Here is a 27978-nt window from a genome sequence, read left to right on the forward strand (position 1 = left end):
GCGACAAAAAATAAGAATAAAATACTTACTTGACTTCATCCTGTCACGCCCCAGCGAAGGTCGCGCTACTTTCCTGGTCAAATACCTAAAGCGCGTATATCACTTTTGTAAGAGATGTTGGGCTACGGTGATGGAATCCTTCTGTCATAACGTCAAGGGTTTCATCTTTATCACATTCTCTGGCGGCATTCGGAACACATTTCTCAGACACGTGATTTAGATTCCTTGTAATACAACCGAACAAATGTGCAAATGTATAAAAAAAAGAGCGATAATATTATATTATGATAAAATTAAGAACACAATTAATCGGTTAAGTTGTTGAAACTTTCATCTCGATATAATATTTTTTTTTACCTTCTTTTGTCCGATCTTAATAAGATCATATTTGTATAAACAGTGTATTTTACAAGAAATGGATGCCTGACCCAGAATTCTAACCTGGGACCCATGAGTTTTTAGACACTGTTATTAGTATAAATGAAATAATTATATATTTTTATGTAGGGTAATGCATTCATATGTATTAAAGTTTTATTATAATTTTATCTATTAGCCGACATTATGTTTGGAAGTACACAAATAAAAAACTATCGACTACGCAATACGAGAAGAGTATATACTTTTTGGTATATTATGTACCTACGTAAAAATAATATATTATATATAATTAATTTGATTGCAATGATTTAAAGCAATTGTTGGCACAAGTATAGCAAAATAATGACGCCGCACTACTCTACTGTATTATTATCGTATATAATCACGCCACACAAGCAACCACTACTATAATTATGATTGATAATAATTAAACTACTAATTTCTCTTTTCTGATACAATTAAGTATCATTGAGCAAATTTACAATGATTTAATTAATATTAATTGTAAATTTATATGTAACCTATTAATTATTGATACTAATTTCAGAATTTCTGTCTTCGTATTAGATTGTGGCTATCTTCATACATTACTAATTCGACGTGCTCTGGAAAAAAGAACAATAATTCAAATTCAAATTTATTTATTTTACATATTATAATGAACATGACAAATTGTAAATTCAAAGCATTCACGACTTGACATAAAGTAAGTGTTAATAATTTTAAAATAAATAATTACAATATAAAAAGAACTTTTTATGTACAACGTTTTTAAATTTTCTGTTGAATTATTATGCTCAATATTCTCAAACTTGTCCTTGATATGAAGTAAATAAAAAAACAAACAAACAAACAAAGATAGAATACTGAAATGCCATTTTAATTTCCATAATAACGCTCGTATATATTATTAATTTAGTTGCTAAAACCACCCCCTTAGCAACCAATAATAGTATTTTACTTTTTACGGATATTTCTGAAATAACTTTCTATACAAAACAGAATTAACTGAAAATGAATTCAATTCTGCTTAAAGATGGCTAAAAGTTTTAAAAGAATGCATTGGCATCGTGTTCTGATATATTCTAAAAGTTTCAAATGTCTTCAAAAAAAATTAAGTACCTGCCTGGAAGCACAAAGAGTGAACTAGGTTGAGAGATCCTATCTTAAAAATATATAAAACAACGTCCACCTAATTCACCTTGACGTAAGTGGAATATATCAATATCCGAAGCGATTTGATTAAACATAGTTATTGCCCTCCCAATTGACATTGCTAATGGCAGGTTAGTTCTGCACCTTTGGAGAACAAAAATAACGGATTCCCCCGATTTCTAAGATAATAATAATTAGGCGCTTATACAGAAAAATGGTCGAGGGGTCCATTTTGAAAAAATATCTATTTTAATTAAATTACCTACCTAATGATTTTTAAAGCAGGTGCCACTGTCTTCCACATTTACCCTGCTTACTACCTATAGCTTTTCTTCGCTTCAATCGTGGACCTCCACACTTTTCCAGGTACATTCTCCATACACAGACACGCAATTTGACTCTATGCGATAAATACCTTGAACTACAGTTATTTAGACGTAGGGTTTTCACCTACGAGTGATTGTACTATTCCAAGCGGTCCTATTAATAAGCGGTTATCGAACGCGCGTGATCCAACGGTAATAATTATTAAAATCATTAGTGTACGCTTGTGTCGTCCGCGCCGTTTTGTTTTTTAGGTAATCGAAATATTAAAGCAAATAATAAATTATACAGATGGTTGCATCAATTCATAAGTGCCACGGATTTTCCAGTGACCAAAGACCTTAGATATTATCGTAAAATTATTTATGAAAGGAGTGAAGCCAATCCATTGACAGCCAAATTATTCAGGACCCGACCCTCACTCAATTCTGACGAAGAGTTCTATACACTCTGTTTTTGTATTTTTTTTAATAATATATAAATAAAATAAAAATGTACCTTCACTGCGCCACTGCCGTGTGAGAGAAGGGAGATAGATTTCTGAAAATACACCTTCTTTATTATGATCCAAACCCAACTTGTATTATACATTATTTAGATACTTAATTTCACTTTTAAATGGATCGTTCTGAGCACCTACGGGCTTATATCTAATAACACGTCCTGTCAATATTAATTGGTATTTAAGAGCATACATAAGTGAAACGGCAAATAATTTTCAACAGTAGGTGGAACGAAATTTCGCAGTCATCGCCAATCGGAGACTGACAGTCGAGGTGTAAGCACGTCAATTTGTTTTGTGATGGCGTCGGAGGAATATATTCTTAAATCGTGTAAATATGACTAAAAAACGTTCCGCATGTACTTGAAAAAGAAAACATGTCAAAGAATATACTATTATTATTACGAATATAATAATAAACACAAGATTAAAAGAACGCATGTTGAATTTTTATATAATATATTATATTTCGTTCGGCTCGCGTCATTTGCACAATCCGCGCATCGCCTAGTCACGATCTTTTTAGACCATGCCTCAGCTAAAGTATAGCCTTAAGACATTGTAAATATTAAAAAAACCTTCGTTTTCAAACATTTCTTATAATTAGTGTATTCACAAAATATATCGTCAGTATCTAGTAGGGTGCCCTAGCTTATTGAGCTAACGGGCCATAAGGAAGCAGACAAGGGTTTGCGATGTGATAGAGTTTATAGCCTCAAATGGAAATGGGCTGGACACATTGCTAGAAGAAGAGACAATCGTTGGACGAATTTAGTCATCCAGTGGTATACATGAAGTAAAAAACGTCCGCAAGGTAGACCTAGAGGCCGCTGGATCGATGAAATGATAAAATTCTGCGGAAGTAGTAGTGGCAACGCAACGCACAGGACTGAGATAAGTGGAATCAGCTTGGAGAGGCCTTCATGCAACAATGGATAGATTCAGGCTGATGATGATAGTGATGACATTGGAGGTATGTAAATCCAGGTAGGTGCGTGTACCTACTTACAGTGAAGATATAGAGATGGTCAGCTTATAATATGTTTATATCGGTTCAAACATATCATGCTGGCAAAGATGAATGCTGTATGGTAAATCTGTGCCCAATTTGGAAGAACAAAATTATTACAGAACGAAACGTCTAGTAAGAACTTTTAGTTTCTTGATTTATTTATATGTTTCAGTACATCTATTCTATACACAAGACTGCTGTCGGCTGCTATCGGCTGCTATTGAGGGTAGTTGTGTATCGAAGTATTAGCACTCATTGTAACAATTACAATAATTTAGTTGTAATAAATTGTTAAAATACGTGCTATGTTTTAACAGCACCTCTCTTGGGTGAGCTAAATTTTAGAGCGAGATATACAGTTTTGACTGTTTAGACGGCTAACTTAATGTAACAATTATAATACTTCAATACCAACATATGAAAAACCACCCTCGATAGCCGCCGATAGCACTCTTAGGTATAGAATAGATGCGCAGGTAAAGGCAAAATAAACACAGATGCTATACATGTATGAAATATTTCGTATGCTAAGGCAATCTGAAAAATCTCGTGATATTTAACCAATTCGAATATTGGAGAAAATGAAGAAGAGCTCCCTCCAGATGGATGGAAAATGGTGAGAGGGATAGATTCAAACCATAGAAAAACTGCCTTATTTTTTATTAAAATAAATATACTTTATAACATTTTTTTAATATAAATTCATGATAACAATTTTCGAGTTTCAATTACTGGTATTCTAGCCTCATTCCTTTTAGCGCCATTTCCGTAGCCGGATATCATTAATGATAGTTCATTGGTCAACCGTTGTCGTTGACCTGGGGAGATAACGTTGGTGATTTATCTATGCTTTTTGAGGAAATCCGCATTGTCTTCCCAGTCTAATTCTGATTTCCAGTAGATTGTGAATACATATTAATCTTCTCACTACATTTCGATAAATAGGTACTCATAGTGCGTTAAAATTCTATTAAAACAATAATTACGAATTTTAACGTAAAGTATGCATTAATTGTCGGCAAGCTTTTTAAGAATATACGCAATATTAATAAAAAAAAACAGAAAGCATTTTTGTTTGAAAATTTCTTTCATTATAATGTGGTAAAACGGAAAACTGTATTACCGGTTTTACATTTTCAGTTGAGCTGCTTTGAGTTTTCTACAATAGATGTCTATGAATGCTGTTGATATTATAATATAAAATAATATTATTTAGGTATTGTATGTATGCTAAAATAAAATAATATAAAATAGTACTTTTACTTGTGTAATTATTGACTAAGATAGTCTAATAAAACTTTACACATTTTGAACCCTTTGTTGGCATTTAGGTCTCTTGGTACTTCGAGATAATTTTAAATAAAATGACATCGCACTAAATGTGTTTATTCACAAAATACATTGAATTTAACAGTTAATAACGTGTCACAGTTTAAGAAGAGATCCCTTGACGTATAAATGCATAATTACATCTAATTATATTTTTATTTCATGCTTTGATAGTATGTGCAAGTATTTAACTTAACACAAACGTAGAATGTAAACATGGGGGCTGCGTGCGACAATCAAACAGTCAGTACTGTGAAGTAAATTTAATAATTTACAAACAGTGGCCCGCATGCATGATAACAAAGTTACTGGGTAAATACACAAAAATTGCCCCAAATTTTGGAAGCATTTTCATTTTTTTTATTCGTGTCAGGTAAATATATCATAACTAATACTGTTATCATTGCTTGTCGCTCTATTCTGAGATAATGAAGCCAGCGATCTTTTTCTCTTATAAAAAAATACCACATGCAATAGAAATGAAACATTTTTTATTTTCATAATCTTCAACATTGTGGTCGACAATTATGGATAATAATTATCATATACATAATAATGACAACGCTTTGTTGACCTTGCGATAATACTTATTTTAATATTTTATAATACTTATTTTATTTATTTTTAATGGAATTTTACAAAATGTTACATTTTTTATTAGTATTTTAAACATGAATCAGTTACATTACGATAGCTTCTGATAATATACAAAAGTGTGCTTAATAAATACTTATTTTTAGTAACTACGTGCTTTCTTCAAGCTTTTGGACCTTGTAAATAATTCATTCATGCGGGGTAGCTAGGTATGTTTTACGTTTTTTCATATATAAATGTTTTTAAACTTATTTTTTAAACAACCAGGCAATGGGATATAACCTCTTTAACGTAATGGTAAATCAGGTTTTAATGGTCAATTTTTGCTGTAATAAAAATAGTTTTACAATAGATTATTATAACAATTACTATAATATTTTATGCTTTTCAGAATACATTACTTTATTAGAATGTCACCAACGCAACGCAACGCAACTGTCAAATACTCATCCTAGGTTGAATAAACCAGCAATTTTTCGACCGTGGACTTTTATCAATATCGCCTGTATGTTAGGTATTGAAAAAAATATAATAAATGAGTATAAGCTCTGCGGAGAATATATAATATATATATGTAATTATTCAATACTAGAGCGATATAATCAAACATCCCTTGTAATTGATAAATGACAAAGGTATTATAAAATTATAATTATGTAGTAAAACCTAAGATATTTAGGTTACTTTCATAAGAATAGGTTGATGATCAAACGAGATTTCAATGCGGAGGTTTTGTGTAGTTAAAAACGAAAGTTTCCACGTGGTCACAATATTTATTATTATTGAACATTACTAATGCTTTAACACAGTTATATACCATATTGATACAGAATAGCCGGGGGAGGCTTAATAGATATAAGGCTTCATTACCCCGCAGAAAAATAATCTTGGTTGCATTAAAAAAAATTACATTTCATTTAAGTTATAGGTAGATAATCTAATTAAGGGTCCGTTGTTTGCATAGTTTACGCTTGGCTGATGAAAACAAGTCTTCCAAGTATGCAGATGAACCACCACAATAATTTAATTAAATATTTAAATAATTTAACCACTAAGTTCAAAATACATATTATCGAGCGTTTTAAATAAAAAAAAATAATATCAACAATCTATTGACAAATGAAAACTATTTCTTCTAATTATAAAATTTGATAATTTGATGATCATCACTGTTTGAAATTTATAAAAAATCTGTTTCAGGGTAATACCGGTATTTTACCACGTTTTTATTAGCTCAAATTCTTGTTTGTCCGGTACAGATTTTTTCTTATGTGTTCAGTACAAATTTTTTCTTGTCTGTCCAAGATTTGTAACTAACTTCCCGATTAGCTATACATTTGAAACTTTTAGAATATATCAGAACATGACGACAATACTTTCTTTTAATACTTTTGGCCATCTTTAAGCAGAATTAAATTCATTTTCAGTTAATTCTGTTTTGTATATTTCGGAAAAAAAATCCATTAAAAGTAATATTTACTACTCACTATTATTGGTTGCTAAGGGGTCCTAGCAACTAAATTATTAATATATACGTGCGTTACTATGTAAATCAATATGAAATGTCATAATGACATTTTTATTCAGTATTTCTATCAAGTACTAATTGTCAAGTTTATATGATTCAACAGAAAATTTAAAAACGTGGTATACACAAAGTTCTTTTTATCTTGTAATTATTTATTAGTTTAATTTCTTTTAATATACATATGCAATTGAATTTAATGTGCAAACGTTTATTCCTCTTTAATTAACTGCTATATCAACCTGCTGATTTATTTAATTTCATACGTCTTTTTTAAAGTTAGATTATTTATATCGGGCTTTTTAGTGTGTGTACATTGTTTTAATAATTCATTCAATTAAGGACCACGTCTATCAAAGTATTGCGATACAGTGTATTTTCCTACAAAGCATGCATTTTATATGATAGCTTCCATTTCTTAATATCCCCATAGCTCAAAATTTCGAGCTTCGAATGATTGATCACTCCGACATAACATGAACCTTCAAACAAATTCCCTCCATTTTTAATGCGATATTCTTTTTTTTCAATGGCGGCATTTTCCGCAGTTTCCCGTATCCGCCGCCGGGAGCGCTGTAACCTTTCAATGCAGTCCGCCCAACACAACTAAACCTCGTGGCATATCCATTCCATACACACAATTATTGAAATCGACGCATACATTTGTAAGTGTATGGAAAATCCATACACGATGATCTCTGCCACGCATACTATCATAGAAAATGCAATCATGTTAAAAAGAAAGTGGCTTTCTCTAAATTATTATAATATGTACTACATAGCTGTTATTCCTCATTTATATAATTTAAAAACTATACTCATCTAATTAGAAAAGGTCCTTGTATACTTATCAATAATTATTAAAACCATCTAAGAATTTACTAAATAATCATTATGCAGGCCTATATTATAATTGAGGAATGTGTTGCGTGTAAAACAACGAAAAATATTGTCTCAAGTACCCTATTAAGTTGGTAGATACCTAATCCCATCATCATTCTTTTACCATTGCTAAGGAAAGTGTCATAAAAAAGAATTACTTTCACAATTAATAATTAATGAAGTCATCTAAATGTATTCTAAAACCTTCTAAAAAATCTTTTAAAGCACTAATACGATACCTACACAATATAGACTAGTGCTATACGGCAGTGGCGAATGGTGACTTTTGGAAAGATGTAGGCTGTGAAGATCTAAGAAAAAGAGTAAACTTGTCAGGTCGTCACTAATGACAACGACACACTAATTCAATGAAACATAAAAATTTCACTGTCGACATAAAATTGAGCGATGAGTATAAATTGCATATTTTCAAAACATTTATACAAAACAAAAATCATTAGATAAAATTTTATATTATTTTTAAAAACAATCTATTATTTATTAATATGCGATTACACGTTATAGAATTTTTTTTTTAATTATCTAATTATTAATTATTTTTGACAAAGTGCACATGACAACAATATTATTCGCAAAGGTTTTAGGCGCAGCGATAGGAGCCTACCATATTTCATACAATTCGATAGACTTACTAAGGTTACGTGACGTAAAGTCATACGAAATAATATCACAATGCCTTGAGAAATAATCCGACATTTATTTACGTCAACACAGATGGCGTGCTGTGGTATTATATACATATTATACGACATTTTGTTGTTGGTAAATTAAATTATTTTTATAGAATATAAAAGAATCAAGTGATTATAATATAAATAGGTTAATATGTAATTCAAAAATATATTTTTTAAGAAGATAGGCTTTCAATAATCGCCTATTATGAAGTCTGCCACTTTCACACGGTGACTTGTGTTTGTAGGGATTATTAAAAAGATATATACAAATTCGTACGTACCTACTAATTATTGATACATACCTATTAGAGTTTTGTAAATAATTAAATTTTTGGTGGGTGGATGATCGATAATGTAGTAGGGTGTGTGATATTGTGGGGGTGCTAGCTCAGTGATATTATAAACATATTTACGTAATATCCATCGTTAAATATAACGTAAACAATAACATCCAACCACCATCCTTTATATAAACTTTAGGTAGCTGAGTAAAATTTACCATACAATCGTTCAATAAATACATAATAGTATTATAACATTTCGAATCGAAATAATCGAATATTTCTTTGATGCTCACCAACGTGTAATTATTGCTATATCATACGGGTATTTTCTCAAATAAATTTTAAATGATGACATGCAAAAACAGATGTTCCATTGAGTTAATAAAATTGGAATTAATTGTTCAATTCAACAAATAACAATACACTAAGCAGTATTAAGAAACTCTTCAGGAAGTAAAATCTTCAACCAAGTACGACAATTTTAATAGGCGAGTGTCGAAAAATTAGCATTACCACTTTGATAGTTGAAGAGTTTTGTAGTTTGTGTTGTTTCATTTATGATTGATATTATAGAACTAAACATAAGAAATATTGAACTATGTATTCTTTAGATTGTTCCACTTTTTGCTCCTATATTCCGATTTTTTTCATTTCATATGGTAAAAATCGCGATTTAGTAAAATACTTATTTAACAATTCTGGTGCAAATAGGCATTGAAAAGTAGAGCATGTATTTTTTGCCAGATTTGAATCCGAGACGCACGAGCCGACACGTTACCACTCGGCCATCGTAAGCGTTAAATTTAATAACTTTCATAAATTAAACTGTTTAGTAAGTACAAATGTTTTTTTGCTTTGAAAGTCGGTAACTTCCATTTTTACTTTTCTAATACTTTTCTTGATTTTGATTCTGTAAGTACTTTTCCATCATAATTATTTAGATTATTCATAAAATATCATGTTAGTAAAATAAAATTAAACCAGAGTTTGATTTTACGACTAATTTTAAACGTGATTTTTTGATAATTTTAATGAAACTAGGGACATTTTATTTCACAATTTACTTTTAATAATTGTTTATTAATTTTTTTTTGACAAAAGAAAATATTCTATTTGCAAACATATTTATGTTGTGCTTGACTGCTTTTTTACGATTATCTCAAAATAACAGAATATGGTTACCGACTTTGAAACTAACAACCTCCTATGATATAATAATTTATTTTTAGCATAGCATAATTAATTATTCTGATAAAACTTTGTAGAGTTGGTAAAAGAAAATAACTTTTTAAAAACGTAATAAACCAAAAATAAGTGAAGAGTAAAGAAAATATATTCTTCAACGTTCCACATGGCCGGCCACCCATAAAAGATATTGGTGTAGTCTAATTTAAATACAATACAATACAATAATATGAAGATGCATAAATACACTTTACACCAAAATCATCATCTCAATGAATTAAATAAATAATTTGGTTTTTACCACTATATTATAACAGATATACCTATTTATATTTAAATACCTTCGTCATATTATACGTTGCAAATATTATCAAATAATATACATATTATGTTGTGTTATCAAATGTACCAATGTCCGATCATGTCCGATCATAATAAAACCATATTATGGTCCTCCACAGAGTCGAGGTTTGTATTTATAGATTTTGTTTTTACAAAAAATGGATGTCAGCCACTTGCTCAACCTCTAGGGGCGGCAGGTTATATGAATGTATGGTGAAGCAGGCTAGTATGGTGAGGCGGGCTGATAATCAAGTTGCGGCAAAATTTCCACGTTAACATAATTTATTATATGGGTACGCTATAATGACCAAAGTAAATCCTCCGTGATGACCTGATTTTTTTTTTATCGCGTCGCTATTTCTCGTAAGTTGTCGGCTATTAATTGTTGGCCTGCTTAATTCAGTTGTATGAGAAAGCCGATTCTTTGCCCCTCTTTTTATTTAATATCTCTATGCTCAACCTATTAGGTCCATACTCTGACCTATACACAATATATTGTATTCTTGTCAGACCCAAGATTCGATCCTGAGACCCACGACGCTATAGATAGACGTCTACGTCTACATGTGTCTATACGTTTACTCATACTAACAATATGTTAAGAAATTGAAGGTTTTGATTGTGAATAGACACAAAATATAACATGATATTTTAGGCACAAAATTGGCAAAATTTTATCTCCAACTAGAAAAATATTTTTTTTTTGAAAAAATAAGATGCCCGACGGGACTTGAACCCGTAACCACTGGGTTTGCACCAATACAATTTACCAATTAAACTACAAAGATCCTATCTAATTACGGATTATCTAACTAGTAGTTTTTACATGAAATATTAAAGTGTTTTAAATCAAGGTATCAATTATTAAGAGTGATGCTTCTACCTACCAGAGGCACCTTGCGGAAAAATTCGAAGTTTGCAATTTGAGACATTTTTTTGATAATTTACAATTTCAACTGTATTAATTAATAATATTTATCTGAAAAAATTCAATTAAGTAATAGGTAAACTTACAATAATTGTAAAAAGGTAGGTATGGTCCCAACATTTAAGCTCAATTTGATATAAATAAAAAGAATTTTAAGTTATACACATTTATATTGTTTTAAAAATCTATGTTTTTAAAATAAATATAAAAAATATTAAAACTATGAATTTCTCAAAAATCTTTACGAGGAATAATTGAAAACCTAATAAACTAATTTTAAATAAAATATAATGTAATAATAAGATGCGGCTTCTGTGACAAATCCACATTTGATAAAAAAAATACAATTATAAGTTTTTTTTTTTTAAATATTTTCAGATACATATTATTTAATAATTAATACAGTTGAAATTGTAAATTATCAAAAAAATATCTCAAATTGCAAGCTTCGTATTTTTCCGCTAGGTGCCTCTGGTAGGTAGAAGCATCACCCTTAAGTGTCCTAATTACTAACTGACGCCCGGATCACTTCAAATTTTAGTTTTAATGTAACTTGCACTTGCTAATAACTTTCCTTTAAATTTTAAAATTATTCCTTGAATAAAATAAATAAATTATTTTTAAATATTTTTAAATCTTGAATATTTTTTTAAATCAGTATAAAAAGTAAAATAAATAACATCGTACCTACCTTAGTAGTTGATTATTTATGTGAAGTAACTTATCTATTCCTTATTATTGTCATAACTGTGTGAATGGCATTTGCAATTGGCTATTTATTTTTAAATGTTATTTTACAAGTATACTTGTTTTTCTATGGATGCACAGCGCAGTCCAATTAAGAATAAACGCATCCGCGATGGCTTAAAACACACAATAACAAAGAGGCATGCGTCCGTCTAACGAGAGTAAAAAAAATGTGACTCATTATTTTGCGAGGGAGGGCCGTCATTTTGAATATTCGCACGCGTCTGAACGTGGCGTCGTTTTTACAGGCGCCGCACACACACGCAGGCGACGCCCCCGCCGCCCCCCGCGCCGCCGCCCGCCCCGCTGCACCCTCCGCTAACCGCCCCTGGACCTGCGCCATGGACGCCAGTATCTTGGCAGCCATGGATAAGGACGCACTGAAGAAGCAGATCGAAAACATGAAGTACCAGGCGTCAATGGATCGCTGGCCACTCTCCAAATCCATAGCCGCGTAAGTACTGCACTATATTCCAAATTCGAATTATTACGGTCTTATCAATATCAGACGCTCGTTCGCTAACGTCAGACTGACGTTTAAACAATGTAATAAAACCTCTTAAGTGCTACTTTAACCAATAAAATTAATCCGACAAAATGTAATAATTACAACGTGTTTCATTTGTAATTATTTCGCGGCTTTCTGTGTAGTTCTGTGAACGTTTGGCGTGGTTCTGTGTCATTTTTTTGACATTTGGCTGCAATCGATTTTGCCGCCTGCTTGTGGCTGAGTCTTGTTAGTTGGAGTGGCTCGGTACGTTTTGAGGTTATGTCAGTTGGTCGAGATATTCAGTTATTCGTTTATCGAAATGATACGGCATTTAAATGTGTGATATTCATTATAAAAACAACATATTCATTACATACAAACTGTTTATGTATAATGTTAAATATATATTTTTTTAAATATTACTGTCACTCTAACCAAAAATATAAATTTCACTTACTTACATTTACTGAAGATTTTTTTAAATAATTTTATTATTTCAATTAAATTTTAATCTGTGTATTTTAACAATACTATTAAAATAATCTGTTTTTTTAACTTTAAATAATGATAAACATATTAGTGCAATATTTTGCTTTGTTATAATAGTTCATAGTATGTCGTATTTCTATATTGGAATTATTTATATTATAATAATTAGAATTATTATTACACTTAGTTCTTATTATAACACTTAATACTTTAGATATCAATTTATTTAAATAATAAATACCGAAACATCTCGACATATTGACATATATTATTATACCTATATCTTTACTTAGGTTACTAGTATTTTAAAGAAATATTTATTTTTCATAAAACTTTATGACGATGTTCTCAAAAAAATAAAACTCCTGTTTTGTTACATTTCATTGTATTTTAGATTTTATTTCAATAAACGTAACGATAAAATATATTCTTTAAATATCAATATACTGTTATATTTCAACCTTTTATTAACTGGTAATATTAGTTTCAGATTTTTAAACCGTTTCGTTTTGACTTTGTAGCCGATTCTGTCAATTTCCATAAAAACATAATTAAGAAATGTTATTTTGTTATCGGGATTCGTCTATGTATATTAGAAAGTTGAATGGATTCCAAAAATACACCGCCAGCTCGAATTATTAATGCGGTATGACTAAACAAATAATACAACATCGTAGCGAGAACAAAGATTTTGAATTATTGATAAGTGTTGAATAATTACTCTGGCATTGGCTACTAAGACTGTATGAATAATGCAGTAAGTTATTCGCGGTAAATATATAATTAGAATTTAAGTACCGGGTTAAGTTGTATTACATCAGCTGATGCCTGATTCGGGCCTGATTTAAATGCATAAATTATTCATAACATTTATACATATTGAGGTAACTCTTATCATACATAATATATTTATGTATTATAAATACAATAAATAACATTATTTATAACAAAAACTTTTTCTATTATCTTCATATTTTTTTTATTTTTTACAACGTTTTTATTATCTCGTATTCTTGTTTGTCCAGTACAAATCTTGCAATCCATTTTTAACTAACTTTCCGACTAGCTAGATATTTGAAACTTTTAGAATATATCAGAACACAATGCCAATGCATTCTTTTAATACTTTTTGCCATCTTTAAGCAGAATTGAATTCATTTTCAGTTAATTCTGTTCTGTATGGAAAGTTTTTTCATAAAAAATCGTAAAAAGTAAAAGACTATTATTTGTTGCTAAGGGGGTAGTCCTAGCAACTAAATTAATAATATATATGTGCGTTACTATGGAAATCAAAATGACTTTTCAGTATTCTATATTTGTTTGTTTGTTTGTTTTTTATTTATTTGATGTGAAGTACAAGTTTGAGCATATTGAGCAAAATAATTCAACAGAAAATTTAAAAACATTGTATATAAAAAGTTATTTTTGTCTTGTTATTATTCTTATTTTCTCCAATAACAGTAGTTACATTCATCGGTCAAATACGAAATCGCTCTCAGAGTAAATAAAAAAAAGTGGGATTCATATGTATTTTAGATTACAAATAATAATTTCTTTTCGAGTGTCCAACAACCTAATTGGGTTAATTTTTGTCAAATGAAAGATGTGTTTTTATTGTACCATAACGCATTGTGTATTGTGTAAATAATGCATTTTTCTACGTGGGAGTTATAGGTACTTTATCAAACAATTATTATGATAAGGTGATAACAACTTAACAAAATACGTATTATCAACTAGTTTATTATTATTGTTGTTTTATTATCGGAATATAGTGTAGATAAACTAATAAACTTTTCAGTAAGTTATATCGCGGTATAACAGTTATAATCAATAAAATTCAGTGGTTCATAATACAATACACTTAGGATATTTAATTCCTAACAGTTGAAAAATAAGACTTTAACTCCTGTCAGAACAATTACTGTTGTTTAATTGAAATTAAAATGACGTGTTAATAGCATAATATTTTATGAATTGGTTTGTATATAATATACGTAATAAACAATTATTGGTATATGGATAATAGCAAAATTAATAGCATAAACTTTACTTATGCGCTAATCAGTTATATTCTAAAAGTTTCAAATGTCTAGCTAGTCGGGAAGTTAGTTAAAAATCGATTGCAAGATTTGTACAGGACAAAGAATCACCGGACAAATAAGAATACGAGCTAAAAAAAACGTTGTAATTGTAAAATATTAAATAATTTAAGTGGCTTGTTTCAAATAACTCCCTTCTAAAATATTCCGAATGTGAATTAGAATAGTTCTGCATTCATCTTCATATCTGCAGTTATCACGTTATTCATTACTTGCAATTTAAAGATATATCGAGATTTATATTTTTATAGCATTTCCTACATTATTAATTTCCTACATTACTTATTAATAATCGGTTTGCAGATATTAAACTATGTTAACATTTATTTAAAGCAGCCATTAATACATTTAATAGCTGATGCATTACACCTATTTCAATATACGCGCACTTCCTATTCATCGTAAAATACACTATTATTATTAAAATGGCAGACCCCCGGTCTTCGGAAACCGTCAGAGACATTTCAATTTATGTGTTTTAAATTATTATAATCGTATAATTGAACACATTTCGTGAGTTGATCTCATCAACGGGTACTCCTGACCTCTCTTGACGGCCCGTATAATTTCTCAATTTCGATTCGTTTAATTTTCGGACCGCCATTACTAATAACAATATTAACCAATGTTCCCCGGAAGACCCTTTTATATCGTGATGTAGCGTTTAAATTTTAGTGCAATTGTCAGTATTTTACATCGTTTTTATTAGGTCGTATTCTTATTTGTCCGGTACAAATCGATTTTAACTAACTTTCCGACTAGCTAGACATTTTAAACATTTAGAATATATCAGAACACGATGCCAATGCATTTTTAAATACTTTTAGCCATCTTTAAGCAGCATTGAATTCATTTTCAGTTAATTCTGTCTTGTATGCAAAGTTATTTCGGAAGAAATCCGTAATCCAATCCACTATTATTGGTTGCTAGGGGTTTGCGGTCCTAGCAACTAAATTATTAATATATACGTGTATTACTATGGAAATCAATATGAATGTCAAAATGACATTTCAGTATTATTTCTATCAAGTACAATTTTTTTTGATCGTTTAAGCTAGTCAAGTCAAGTTTAAATGATTCAACAGAAAATTTTAAAACGTTGTATATAAAAAGTTCTTTTTATCTTGTAATTATTTTAAGCATAAACATCATTAACTAAATTAATTTGACAATTTACCACCCGCCGATAGCTTTCCGGTAACGTCTGTCAAACTTACATGTTATTTTTTGGACTGAAAGCATTTATTTTAAATCAAAAATCTGTTAAAAAAATTCGTCCCTAATAGAGGTAAGATTTTAGAGCAAATTAAAAAAAATAAAATTGATAATGCAATAGGTAGGTATACTTAGTTTCGATTCGTTTAATTTTTGGACCGCCATTACTAATAGCAATATTAACCAATGTTCCCCGGAAAACCCTTTTATATCGTAAGGTAGCATTATTTAAATTTTAGTGTAATTATCAGTTTTTTTTAACATCATAGAATTAGAAATTTTAACTTAATTAATCTGACAAGTTACTACCCTTAATAGCTTTGCGGTAACGTCTGTCAAATTTACATGTTGTTTTTTGGAGTCAAATCATTTATTTTAAATCAAAAATATGTTACGAAACTCGCCCTAAATCAACGTAGGATTTTAGAGCAAAAAACTAAAATTAATATTACAATATACTTCATTTAGCTGCAATTAATTACTCATGAAAATGTTTAGTAGAAAAAATTTAATGCTATAATGTATTTAATTTTTTTTTATGAGTGAACATAAGAAATTACTAATTAACGACTTTCACAATCAGCGATGTACTGCTAAATATTTTTTTTTAAATCTTTGATTGATTATAATATTTTAGGTGGCAAGATTTTAAATCATCAATACCGGCAAAATGCAAAAGGATATATAATATTACTATCCATATTTCATGCAAATTATTATTTATTCCAGCTAATAATAAAGAGAAAAAAATTAATAAAGACAGCAAAGTCGTAGACAGACTATCCAACCCATTAATTGGTTTAATGTTGAAGACGATGGCGATCTGCTACGATTGGCTCAGGATAGAGAGATATACTGCGATTTAATTGCTAACCTTCGTTAGAAAACGGCACCAAAAAGAATATAATAAATACATGTGTGTAATACCTTAAAGAAACATTGTTTTATTATAAAACAAATATTAAGTGTGCAACTTCAACTTAATATATAAAAGTAAAACAATCGGGTGTTAAATTGACGCCTCATTTCTTTCTTCGGTACTGAAGGTCGTGACCTTTGCTTGACTTGTGACGGCGATGAAATTTATTAGTCTACTAGGATTTAATCAATTAATGCAATCATTTATCTTTGCTTTACTTTACTTCATATCCTTGCCGACGTATCATATTTTAATTGATTATACAGCATAGTTTTCTTCGTGTCCGGAAATGTATACGTATGCGTTTCACCGTGATATATTGTATCGGAAATTAATCAATAATAAATCGTCCAACCTCTTTGGGTCGTATAGTACTGAGATCAAATTCATGTCTAAATAAAACACGGATTTTGTAGTTTTACAGAAAACCAGTGGCAAACAAATTTTGGAAACAGCCGATATACTGGATTATTTTTTTCGCTAGATTTCAAAATCAGCCAAGTTCATAATCGATGAATAGGAGAAAAACAGCTTTTTGTTTTCTCAAATACACAGTCACAAGGGTGAAAGTTGATAATTAATATTTCGAGTATAGAATATTTAAAATTAATAAATTCCACATGTTGATAATGCAGAAATGTTAGAACGTAGTAGTTCTTCAGCAATTCACAAAAAAGTCAAAAATACCTAATGGTGGACTTGGCTGATTTTGAAATGTAGCGACACATTTGTTAGGTTAAGTTAGATTTTCATTCTTAGATTCATGAATTTTGCCAAAATCGACTATGCTTTCCGCCTGGGTTTTTGTAAACCGACTTGTACCTAAAGTACCTGTACCTTAGGAATACAAGGGTAAGGGAATGATAGTAGAAAATATGTACTTATGTAATTAAATTAGAAATAGAGAAAAATGCGTATTTTTTTCATCCCGGTGCCATAGAGTTGACCGTATAGTATACGGTCCTCTCTTTCCGATAATAAATTTCACGGCGAACTGTGCCACGGTGAAATGTAAAACTTACAATTTACATGTAACCAGTTGTCTTAATATAATAACGATCATAATAATATAATGATTTATATCATAGCTAAAGCTATTGTAACATTATTACAGTCAGACATCAAAGGTGACAAAAAAAAATACTTAATCTTTGTTATTTTGTCTGTCAGTTAAAATTAACTCTTTCTAAAATATACGAAATTATTAGAAAATTTCTTGGTATCAGGGTTGTCATTTTTTGTGAACTTCTTTTAATTACTTTTCAAACAAGACTGTATGAATTACCTCAGACCAATTGCATAATACAACATAGTACTTAAGAAAGGTGGTTGGCCATGCTATGGTATTTACTGTCAACAATAATATTATTCTTGGTGAAAAAATATTGTATCGATTAGAAAGTAACACAATATTTATTATTATAGTATACTACTTATTCCACAAATGTAATAATGATAAGGACTGGGTTTTTACATTTCATTAAGACATTTTCAACTGATATAAAACAGATTCTTGCACTTATTTATACTAATAACTTAAAAGATAAAAATAATACATAATTTTAACACAATGCTTATCGGGCCCTTTTAATTAATTTTGTAATTAACGTGTTAATTTGCATTTGAAAAGTAATTAGCAAAAACACAATTTTGTGCGGCCCGTAAGCTATGGGTTTAAAACACCTCAGAAAAATATATAACTACAATAAAAAAATCTTTTAAAAATATCCAGCGGCATTTGAATACGCACCCTCTAGGATTCGCGCCCATGCGACGATATTAACCAGTTGTTTTAAAATTTCTAACTGAAGGACTTTCTAAATTTTGTTATTATTTGGCAGTCGGTTTTTGTATTTTGAATCAAAATATTAATAATTACCTTAATTACTAATCGGTACCAGATCACTCTATTTTAAGATTTAAGAATGTAACATTATTTATTGATGATGTAGGTATATTTATTTTTAAACATGTACACTAATTGCATACAACGTACAAGTAAATCTTCAAAATCGCCACTTGACTTGGTCCATCGTAACGTCATATCGATCATATCGAAAGAAAAATATTGAAACTTGTAGGAATCGAAACTTTTAATATTCCTAAAAATGCAGTGCTTTCTTTAAAACCACAGTAATCATGATATTATAAAAATACTATTATAATACAAAATATATTTGATCATACTAATGTAGCATGACTATTAATTTAGCATAATTTGAGGCTTAAAACATTAATTTGGTTAAAAAACGATGAATAGCATTGTTCTAATTTCACTCCATTTCACGATACATAATTAAGTATTATAATATTTAATAATATATATAAATAGCGAATTATTATTTTGCTATGCATTTAAAAATAGTTTATATACTTGTTCATATTTGACACATCGAATCAAATCAACTGTTATTTTTTAATTTAAAAACAATGTATTTACTGCCGAAATACGAGCATATTACACTTTCTATTGAACATACATAACTTGAAAACACCTCAAATAATGTAATTATACTTACTAGAAAAAAATCATATTTGTAAAAAATACGACGTCTGACAGGAATCGAACCCGTATATCCACTGGTATCGCGCCAATATGATTTAACCAATTAAGCTACAGGTCTCCTTTTTAATTACGTTAATTTTAACTAGTATGTTCTAGGTACATGAAATGCTTATCAAATTGCGTTATTTCTGATTATCGGTTTTTGTGTTTTTAAGTCAGGGGCTTTCGCCAAATATTTAGTTATAACGCCTATTTGAACTTGCAATAATATTTAATAAACCATTTCTTTTATTCAACAAATAATTCACAAGATTTAAGAATGTAACATTCTATATATTGAACATAGATAACTTGAAAACACTTCATTCTTGAAATTCATGAATTTTGCCGAAACCGGCTATGACAATTAGTCGATATTATAATATTACGTCGACAAAACTAAGCCAAAAAAAATATATCGTTTACTATTTGAATATTTTGACTAGAGAATAATAACAAGATAAAAAGAACTTTTTATAAACAACGTTTTAAAATTTTCTGTTGAATCATATAAACTTGACTTGACTAGCTTAAACGTTCAAAAAAAATTTTACTTGATGGAAATACTGAATATTGAAATGTTATTTTGACGTCATATTGATTTCCATAGTAACGCACGTATATATTAATAATTTAGTTGCTAGGATCCCAGAACCCTAGCAACCAATAATGGTGTCGAAATAACTTTTCATACAAAACAGAATTAACTGAACATGAATTTAATTCTACTTAAAGATGGCTAAAAGTATTTTAAAAATGCATTGGCATCGTGTTCTGATATATTCTAAAAGTTTCAAATGTCTAGCTAGTCGGGAAGTTAGTTAAAAATCGATTGCAAGATTTGTACCGGACAAATAAGAATACGAGCTAAGAAAAACGTTGTAAAAATATCAAATGATTCGATATTTAAAAATTGTAAAATATGCAATGTGAATATTAGTTACTTACACATATTTAATTAAAATAAATTAAATACGCACACACTTTGTATATTCTCTTAAATGATTTTAATAATCATTCATTATTAGTGTATTATCGTGAATAAAATCGCTTTAAATAATGAAACACATGTAAATCGATTCAACAATGTACGCTCGTTCACTCGCTTGTGTAAATGCTCTTGTCGCGTCGATTATGCAAAAAGATTTCAAACGCAACTTTATAAATTTTACATCAAACGAAAACAATCTTTTCAAAAAAAGAATAACAAAGAACTTGAAACAAAGACGCGGGCTAAACGTACCTACAAGAGAATAAGACGTTCTCTGATACCTACTTAACGCTCTTATTACATAGGTATTATATTTATAACATAAAATGAATGTATTTACTTCACCATTAAAACAGCCTCGTAATGACGTCACGAATTCAAGTTAAATATTTTTTTTCTAATTTAGCTTTGATATTAACTACAGTGAATATTTTAACAATAATTATAAATTATAATTGGTCACTAATTAAGTGAATTTTAATGTTACTGTAATTATTATTATTTATCTAATTTTACTTTTATATTTTTAATAAATATAACTAAGTAGGTATATTATGCTTTTGATAATATTCTCCAAACGAATATTTTCACATTATTTTTATTCAAGGCATTTTACCACGTTTTTCTTAGCTCGTATTCTTGGTTGTCCGGTGGTTGTTTATCCAGTACAAATCTTGCAATCGATTTTTAACTAACTTCCCGACTAGCTAGACATTTGAAACTTTTAGAATATATCAGAACACGATGCCAATGCATTCTTTTAATACTTTTAGCCATCTTTAAGTAGAATTGAATTCATTTTTAGTTAATTCTGTTTTGTATGAAAAGTTATTTCGACACCATTATTAGTTGCTAGGGTCTGGGGTCCTAGCAACTAAATTATTAATATATACGTGCGTTACTACGGAAATCAATATAACGTCAAATTGACATTTCATTATTCAGTATTTCTATCAAGTACAACATTTTTTGATCGTTTAAGCTAGTCAAGTCAAGTTTATATGATTCAACAGAAAATTTAAAAACGTTGTTTATAAAAAGTTATTTTTATCTTGTAATTATTTATAGATAAATGTATAAGTAGGTACACCATATTTTAAAAGGGCTATTGATGAAAAGAATGATGTATAAATGTGTCTATATAAATTATAAATAATTTAAATATAATGTTTCAAATAACACTGTAAAAATATATTTCAAATGTTAGTTAGAAACTAATTTTTCACCACACTATTATATTTTCGCCGCATGGTCTGTTATAGTGTTTATAAAAATAATATATAATATGGATTTATGTAGCATATAGATTTTATATAAAAAAGAACTAAATAAGTATTAGTAATGCCAATTGTGAATGCAATAACTGTGTTTAATCAAACCGCTTCGAATATTGATATATTCCACTCGCGTGAGGATGAGTTAGATGGATATCGTTTTTTTACGATATTAAAATAGAGACTACTTAGCTCGTTTGATGTACGTCTGTCTACTTTTTTATGATGTATCTGTTTACTCATCTAATTATTCTATTGTTGTAACTGTTAATATTGTAAATATTATTAATAACATGTCAAATTATGAACGGCTTGATGCTATAATTGGTAAAGTTTACGTTATAGTTTATTAAATCAGTGGCGAGGAGTAGAGGTAGGCTGTTAAGATTCAACATAAATAGTGCACATAACACTTTGTCAGCAATTCTTATTTGTTTTTATTGAACTAATAATACAATTTGCAGATGGTGCTGGTTAGTTAATAAAATTCAATTAAACCCTGCCTAAACCATACCATAATATTTAAGATATGCTATTGGCGATCCGACAAAACAGTGCACACTTTTTTAGTCATGCTTATTTGTTTTCGTTGAATTAAGAATACATATTACAGATGGGGATTTTTAGTTATTTAAAATTCATTAAGCCCTGCCTAAGCCAAGCCACCATTATCGATAAAAAATATTCTTCCATCTATAAAATATCTAAAATGATGTATAGTTTAATGGCATCATTTAAGATATTTTATAGATAAAGATTTTTTTACTAAGTATTATCTACCATCGCTTGGATTAAGCAGGGCTTAATAATTGAATTATAAAAACTAACAAACACTATCCATACATTGTAGTCTTTGTTCAATAAACCAAATACATTTTACTGACAAAGTTTAGTATTCACTCTTTATGTCGAATCTTAACAGCCTACCTCCACCCTTTGCTACTACTATGTACTATGTTAAAGTTTCCACCACCACCCGTCATATATGCACAGCCGTGGATATGCACGGCCGCTTTCCGTGACGCTATAAACCTGTCCAAAAAACGTGGTTTTAAGTGCTCATTCCAACCCGAGACGGAGCCGTACGGGACTGATGCTGCAACCATGCACCGTAGTGGTTAAAGATAAAAAGTTAAGAAATATTTTTTTTTGTTTTTGGACTAGCTCTGCTGTCCGCTGACGTTAAGCACCCTGTGTACACACATACTGAGTGTACACAGGGCGTAAACAGAAGTCTATAGAGGAGTCGGACTATCCCGCTTCCCATACGGCGCTACACATTTCTCGAATGCCGCAAAGTTGGCCTCGGTTGCTATAAGATATCCATGTCCAATTGGGCCCGTGTGAGGATGGACCCTGGCAAACAGCTCCGCTCGTTCGAGTTCCATAAGCGGGCAATCCCAGAGGATGTGTTCAACATCTTGGTGGTCATGCCCAAAGGTACAACCCGGCCCATCTACTATCAAGCCAAACTCATGGAGTCTGGCGGCGAAGTTGCCATGGCCGCTGAGGAACTAGCTAATCCAGTGCGAAGGTTGGAGTCTTCTAGTTTGGTGCTGTACTAAGTATAAAAATCAATTTCGCCATAATTTCAAAATCTATGATATAAAATCTATAATAATAGTTATATTTTTAAGTCACAGTTAAAAATACGCACGTTAACTCTTAGGTAAAAAGAAAACTATTCGATTTTATTACCCGTCTAGAAATGAAAAAATATCGACATAATTACAATATTTTTGATAAAGTGGACAATCAATTTGAAATTAGTATTTGTAAGTAGATTTAAATATCGTAATAAATCATATATAATAGAAAAAATATGCAAATCGACGGCGTTATATAAAATAGATCAAGAATTTTCAATCAGTCTGTTTACACGAAAAAAGCTTCTATCTACGCTTTGTGTATTTGCCATTTTTTGTTAGTATAAAGTATTAGCTATCCAATTCGGATGTATTTATTAGAAATGTAAATAATGACGTGTACTACTATTTATTCTCAAGAGTAAATATTCACATAATTTTGGAAATCGTATGTATCTAATACCATGGATCATCCGTAGTTTTATTCGTTTATTTAGTTCCTTTATAAACACTGCATGCGCCTTAGAATAGAAGAATACAACTTTTAGTTATACTATTAAAAGCTCACATGCCCCACGATTTTTTTCAGGTTTGATACATGTTCAAATACGCGCGTTAATATAATCTTACTCCTTACTTCATTTATCGTTTGTCAATTTATGGCTACGGCCGTATGTTGTGGCTTAACCACTGAAAAATACCAATAGAAATTTCGTATTTCAAAAAAATACTACCTTATTCTTAGGTCAATAATTATTATAAAACAATCATTATTCGTAGGATGACAAAGACATAGCTTATAATCAGTATCTTCAGAATTATCTTCAAATGTGTTAATCGTGCCAATTTTTGGAATAATAAAATGCCTATTTCTTGTCAAATTTGGGATCACAGAGATTATAAAATATATTTTTTTATCGTAAATATTTCACTATATAATGTTAACATTAATTTTACTAATAGTTTTATAAATGCGTTTAAAAATTAATAAATCTAAAAAATCTTAACACCACTGCACATGAATGTACTGAAATATGAATATACCTATTCGAAAACATTAGATCGAGAAATTTAAAAGAATACTACGAGTATTTTATGTAATAAAAATACTTTATGCAGTCATCAAATTATGTTTAAAATAAATATAAATGATAATAAGGCTTTAAAATTATATAAATAGATTATCGACTACGTTTAAGGAATGTCCAGGATTATGCTCTGAAAATACCATAAAATTTCCATTTTGAGGTACGTGGCGCACGTGGGCCGTTAAGGAATGGCTTCATTGGAAAGCTTTTGCCCAACACGGCAACACAAATGTGGAAGAAGCGTCAAATGCCAACTACAACGCCATTAACACACATACTGTTTATACAGAACTCGCATACTGTTTCATACTATTTAATTGAAGTTATTTTAACATTATTTACAAACGGTGGTTTTATTAGATAGTTTATCATATAGCATTATAGAAAACGACAATCATCACGGGACTTATGGCAGACATACGATCCAGCCTTCACCTCCCGGATATCAAGTCCCAAATAAAGGGCTCACAATATAAAATTTTATATTCTTAACTTACATTAAATTTTATTACCGCCATTACTGGCTAGTTTTGATGTTTCTTTGAAGGTATAGGTAAATCATTTTACAGTGGCATCATGGGTACGGCAAATGCGGCTTGCAGTATAGTGGTATTGTTTGCTAGCATTGAAACAGGCATTGTCGCAAGCAATTCAATACACGCGCGAATCGCCTATGGTGCCACTGTAGAATGATTTACCTATACCTAGTTATAACTGATAAAATGGTTTGGTGCAGCCTTTATTGATACATTGATAAATTATAAAGATTAATTAGTAGACATAATATTATATCATAACAATATATGGAAATGGTATATTGTAAACATATTATGTAATTTACCATTTTATTTAAAACCTTAATTGAAAATATATCGGGACAAAACCGGTCTTCTTTTTTTATTATCTTATATATAATTTAAATTTCTACAAAAAAGTAACTTTAAAATGCGTATTAGTCCTCTGCGTAGTTCTAATTTTAAAACCATTATATTGAAGTCCCTGTCATATGAAGAAAACAAGTGAAAATAGCGTTTCTGTCATTCGTATTATGCTCTGACAACTGGCAATTATAATATCGTCACTGTTCTGGCAGAAGACACTAATTCGAATATGACATATTGAGTTAGTTATACCAAAATGTTCCTTATTTCAAACTTTACCGTCTGGAAACCTTCTTAATAAATAAACAGTCTTTATTTTAAACTCACATGATAAACCATTTCAAACATTTTAACAACTTTAAAGTCAAATTACTCAAAACTAGTATTCTCCAGTTAGTGTGTTCTGCCAGAACAGAGACGATATGTGCATATTATTATTACAATTATGGAAAACAGTTTGCAAACCGTGAAAAGATTTAAGGTTTTAGATGATATTCTGGATCTCTTTGGTTGACTTTAATAATTATAAATTGTAGAAATATTAATTTCCTTGGTTACCAATGATAATAGAATTAGATATTAACTTTGTAATTGGACTTTAGGCATTTTTTTTTGTACGAGGCACGATTCTAAATCATAAATACCAGTATTAAGTTTTCAATAATGAAGATATTTTTAGCCTATCCAAAAATGGCCTGTCCCCCTTGTTTTTAATAAATTTAAATATTATAAGATTATTCATAAATTAATTTATGGTCGATGTTAATCTCATTACATTTTTTCACTGATTTTCAAAAGCTTAAAATCTGCTAATGGCTTTCGTAAGTATTAGGTCTGTTACCTAAAGTTGAGGCGATCACAGATACGAAAGATTGTGTGTATTGGTGTATTTTTGAAGAATACAGTATTCTTTTACAGGCTGTTCCTTTTTTGATTAGTTCGATTTTTTTTTCCTAAATTAAAACAAAGATTTTTTTAAAAGTAAATTTTAAAATTTTAAACATCCTGTTTGTAAACAATTCGTCTGTGTGAGTATTTTGGTCACCTCTACTTTTGGTAACAGACCTATACCTAAACACAAAAGTAGAGGTAAAAAAAAATCTGTCAAGTAGCTTTAAAAATCAAATAAAAAATTCGTCACATTATTAAGTTTTACCCGAACATCACAGAAATCTATTTTACACCCAAATACATAGTTTACTTTTGAATCAAAAAATCTGAGCAATCACTTTTGATGACTGGAAATTTGTCCATAGTCGTATTAACGTCACCTTGATGTTTTACTAAACTACGCTACGTATGCAATATTTTTGATATGATAAATGGCGATCGCTCCCTTTGTGATATAAGCCTATCTTTCATAAGCTTGTCACATTTAACTCAATAAAACATCATTTAAAAAATCATTCTCCCATTCCAGCCATTGTACAAAGAGTCTTTTTTTTTTTTTTTTTAAATAATCTGTATATTGACATTCACTCTGAGGCCCTGTCTGTCATCTCCTATCTCTTGGGAACAATCCATTAATTACGTATGTATTGTTATAAAAAAAAGTGATCGCAGAGTATGGTAGATAAATCTCAAAAATGGGACACAATAAGAATAAAAACAATCATAAAAAAACATATTATCGTCGTCGAGTTGTTAAAACCTGCTAAGTGACAATTTGTATTTTTTTTAATATTTTATGATCATTTATTTTGTAGATAAGACTACAGAGTTTAATTAATTATTAATGTTCTATAGTCTATACCAGGGGTAGTCAACCTTTTTATACCTACCGCCCACTTTTGTATCTCTGTTAGTAGTAAAATTTTCTAACCGCCCACCGGTTCCACGGTAATGGTGGTTTATAAAGTAGAGAAGTAACTTTACTTTATAAAATTTATAAAGCAGAGTTACAGCAGGACAAGTTAAAGTAAATAATAATAATTATTTACCAAATACTTTATGTCAGACTTTCACTCAGTTTGGCAGAATAAATCTTTATAAAACAACTTACTGTAATTAAATCTATCTTTTCATTTATACTTTGCATACATAGAAGCATGCAGTCTGATGAAATTACATTTAATGGAAACATAATGAAAATGTTTTTAAAACCCTTACCGCCCACTATGAAATCTGGAACGCCCACTGGTGAGTGGCAGGGACCAGGTTGACTACCCCTGGCTATACTTTTACTACCAATATCAATTTATAATATTCCTTTCAACCATGCCCGATCCTAATAGGATCATATGAGCCCCCACAGAGTGGAGGTTTGTATTAACAGATTTTATTTTTACGAGAAATGGATGTCAGCCACTTGCTCAACCTATTAGGTCCATACTCTGACTCGTACACAAATTGAAAAAGAATATGTGTACTTGCCAGACCCAGGATTCGAACCTGGGACCCTCGACACTATAGACCGGCGCTTAAGCCACGTGGCTATCGTTGGTGTAGTAATTTATAATATAATCAATTATAAAAACCTAAAATGTACCTACGTAGGCATCACTTCGAAGCTA

At 29.9% G+C, this 27978-nt stretch overlaps 1 protein-coding gene across 1 annotated transcript in view; it reads left to right on the forward strand.

Moving 5' to 3' along the window:
* Window positions 1-27978, forward strand: part of Ggamma30A (guanine nucleotide-binding protein subunit gamma-e) — a 379757-nt gene that overhangs the window by 12568 nt on the left and 339211 nt on the right. Inside the window, exon 2 of the mRNA XM_085949824.1 lies at window positions 12134-12339. Within this exon, the coding sequence (XP_085805950.1) occupies window positions 12227-12339 (113 nt within the window). The 5' untranslated portion in view covers window positions 12134-12226. The remainder of the gene's footprint in view (window positions 1-12133; window positions 12340-27978) is intronic.

Source organism: Rhyacophila brunnea, unplaced genomic scaffold (genome assembly GCF_057557595.1).
Source record: "Rhyacophila brunnea isolate RB1 unplaced genomic scaffold, BYU_Rbru_1.0 scaffold_22, whole genome shotgun sequence".
In the NCBI taxonomy this organism is placed as follows: domain Eukaryota; kingdom Metazoa; phylum Arthropoda; class Insecta; order Trichoptera; family Rhyacophilidae; genus Rhyacophila; species Rhyacophila brunnea.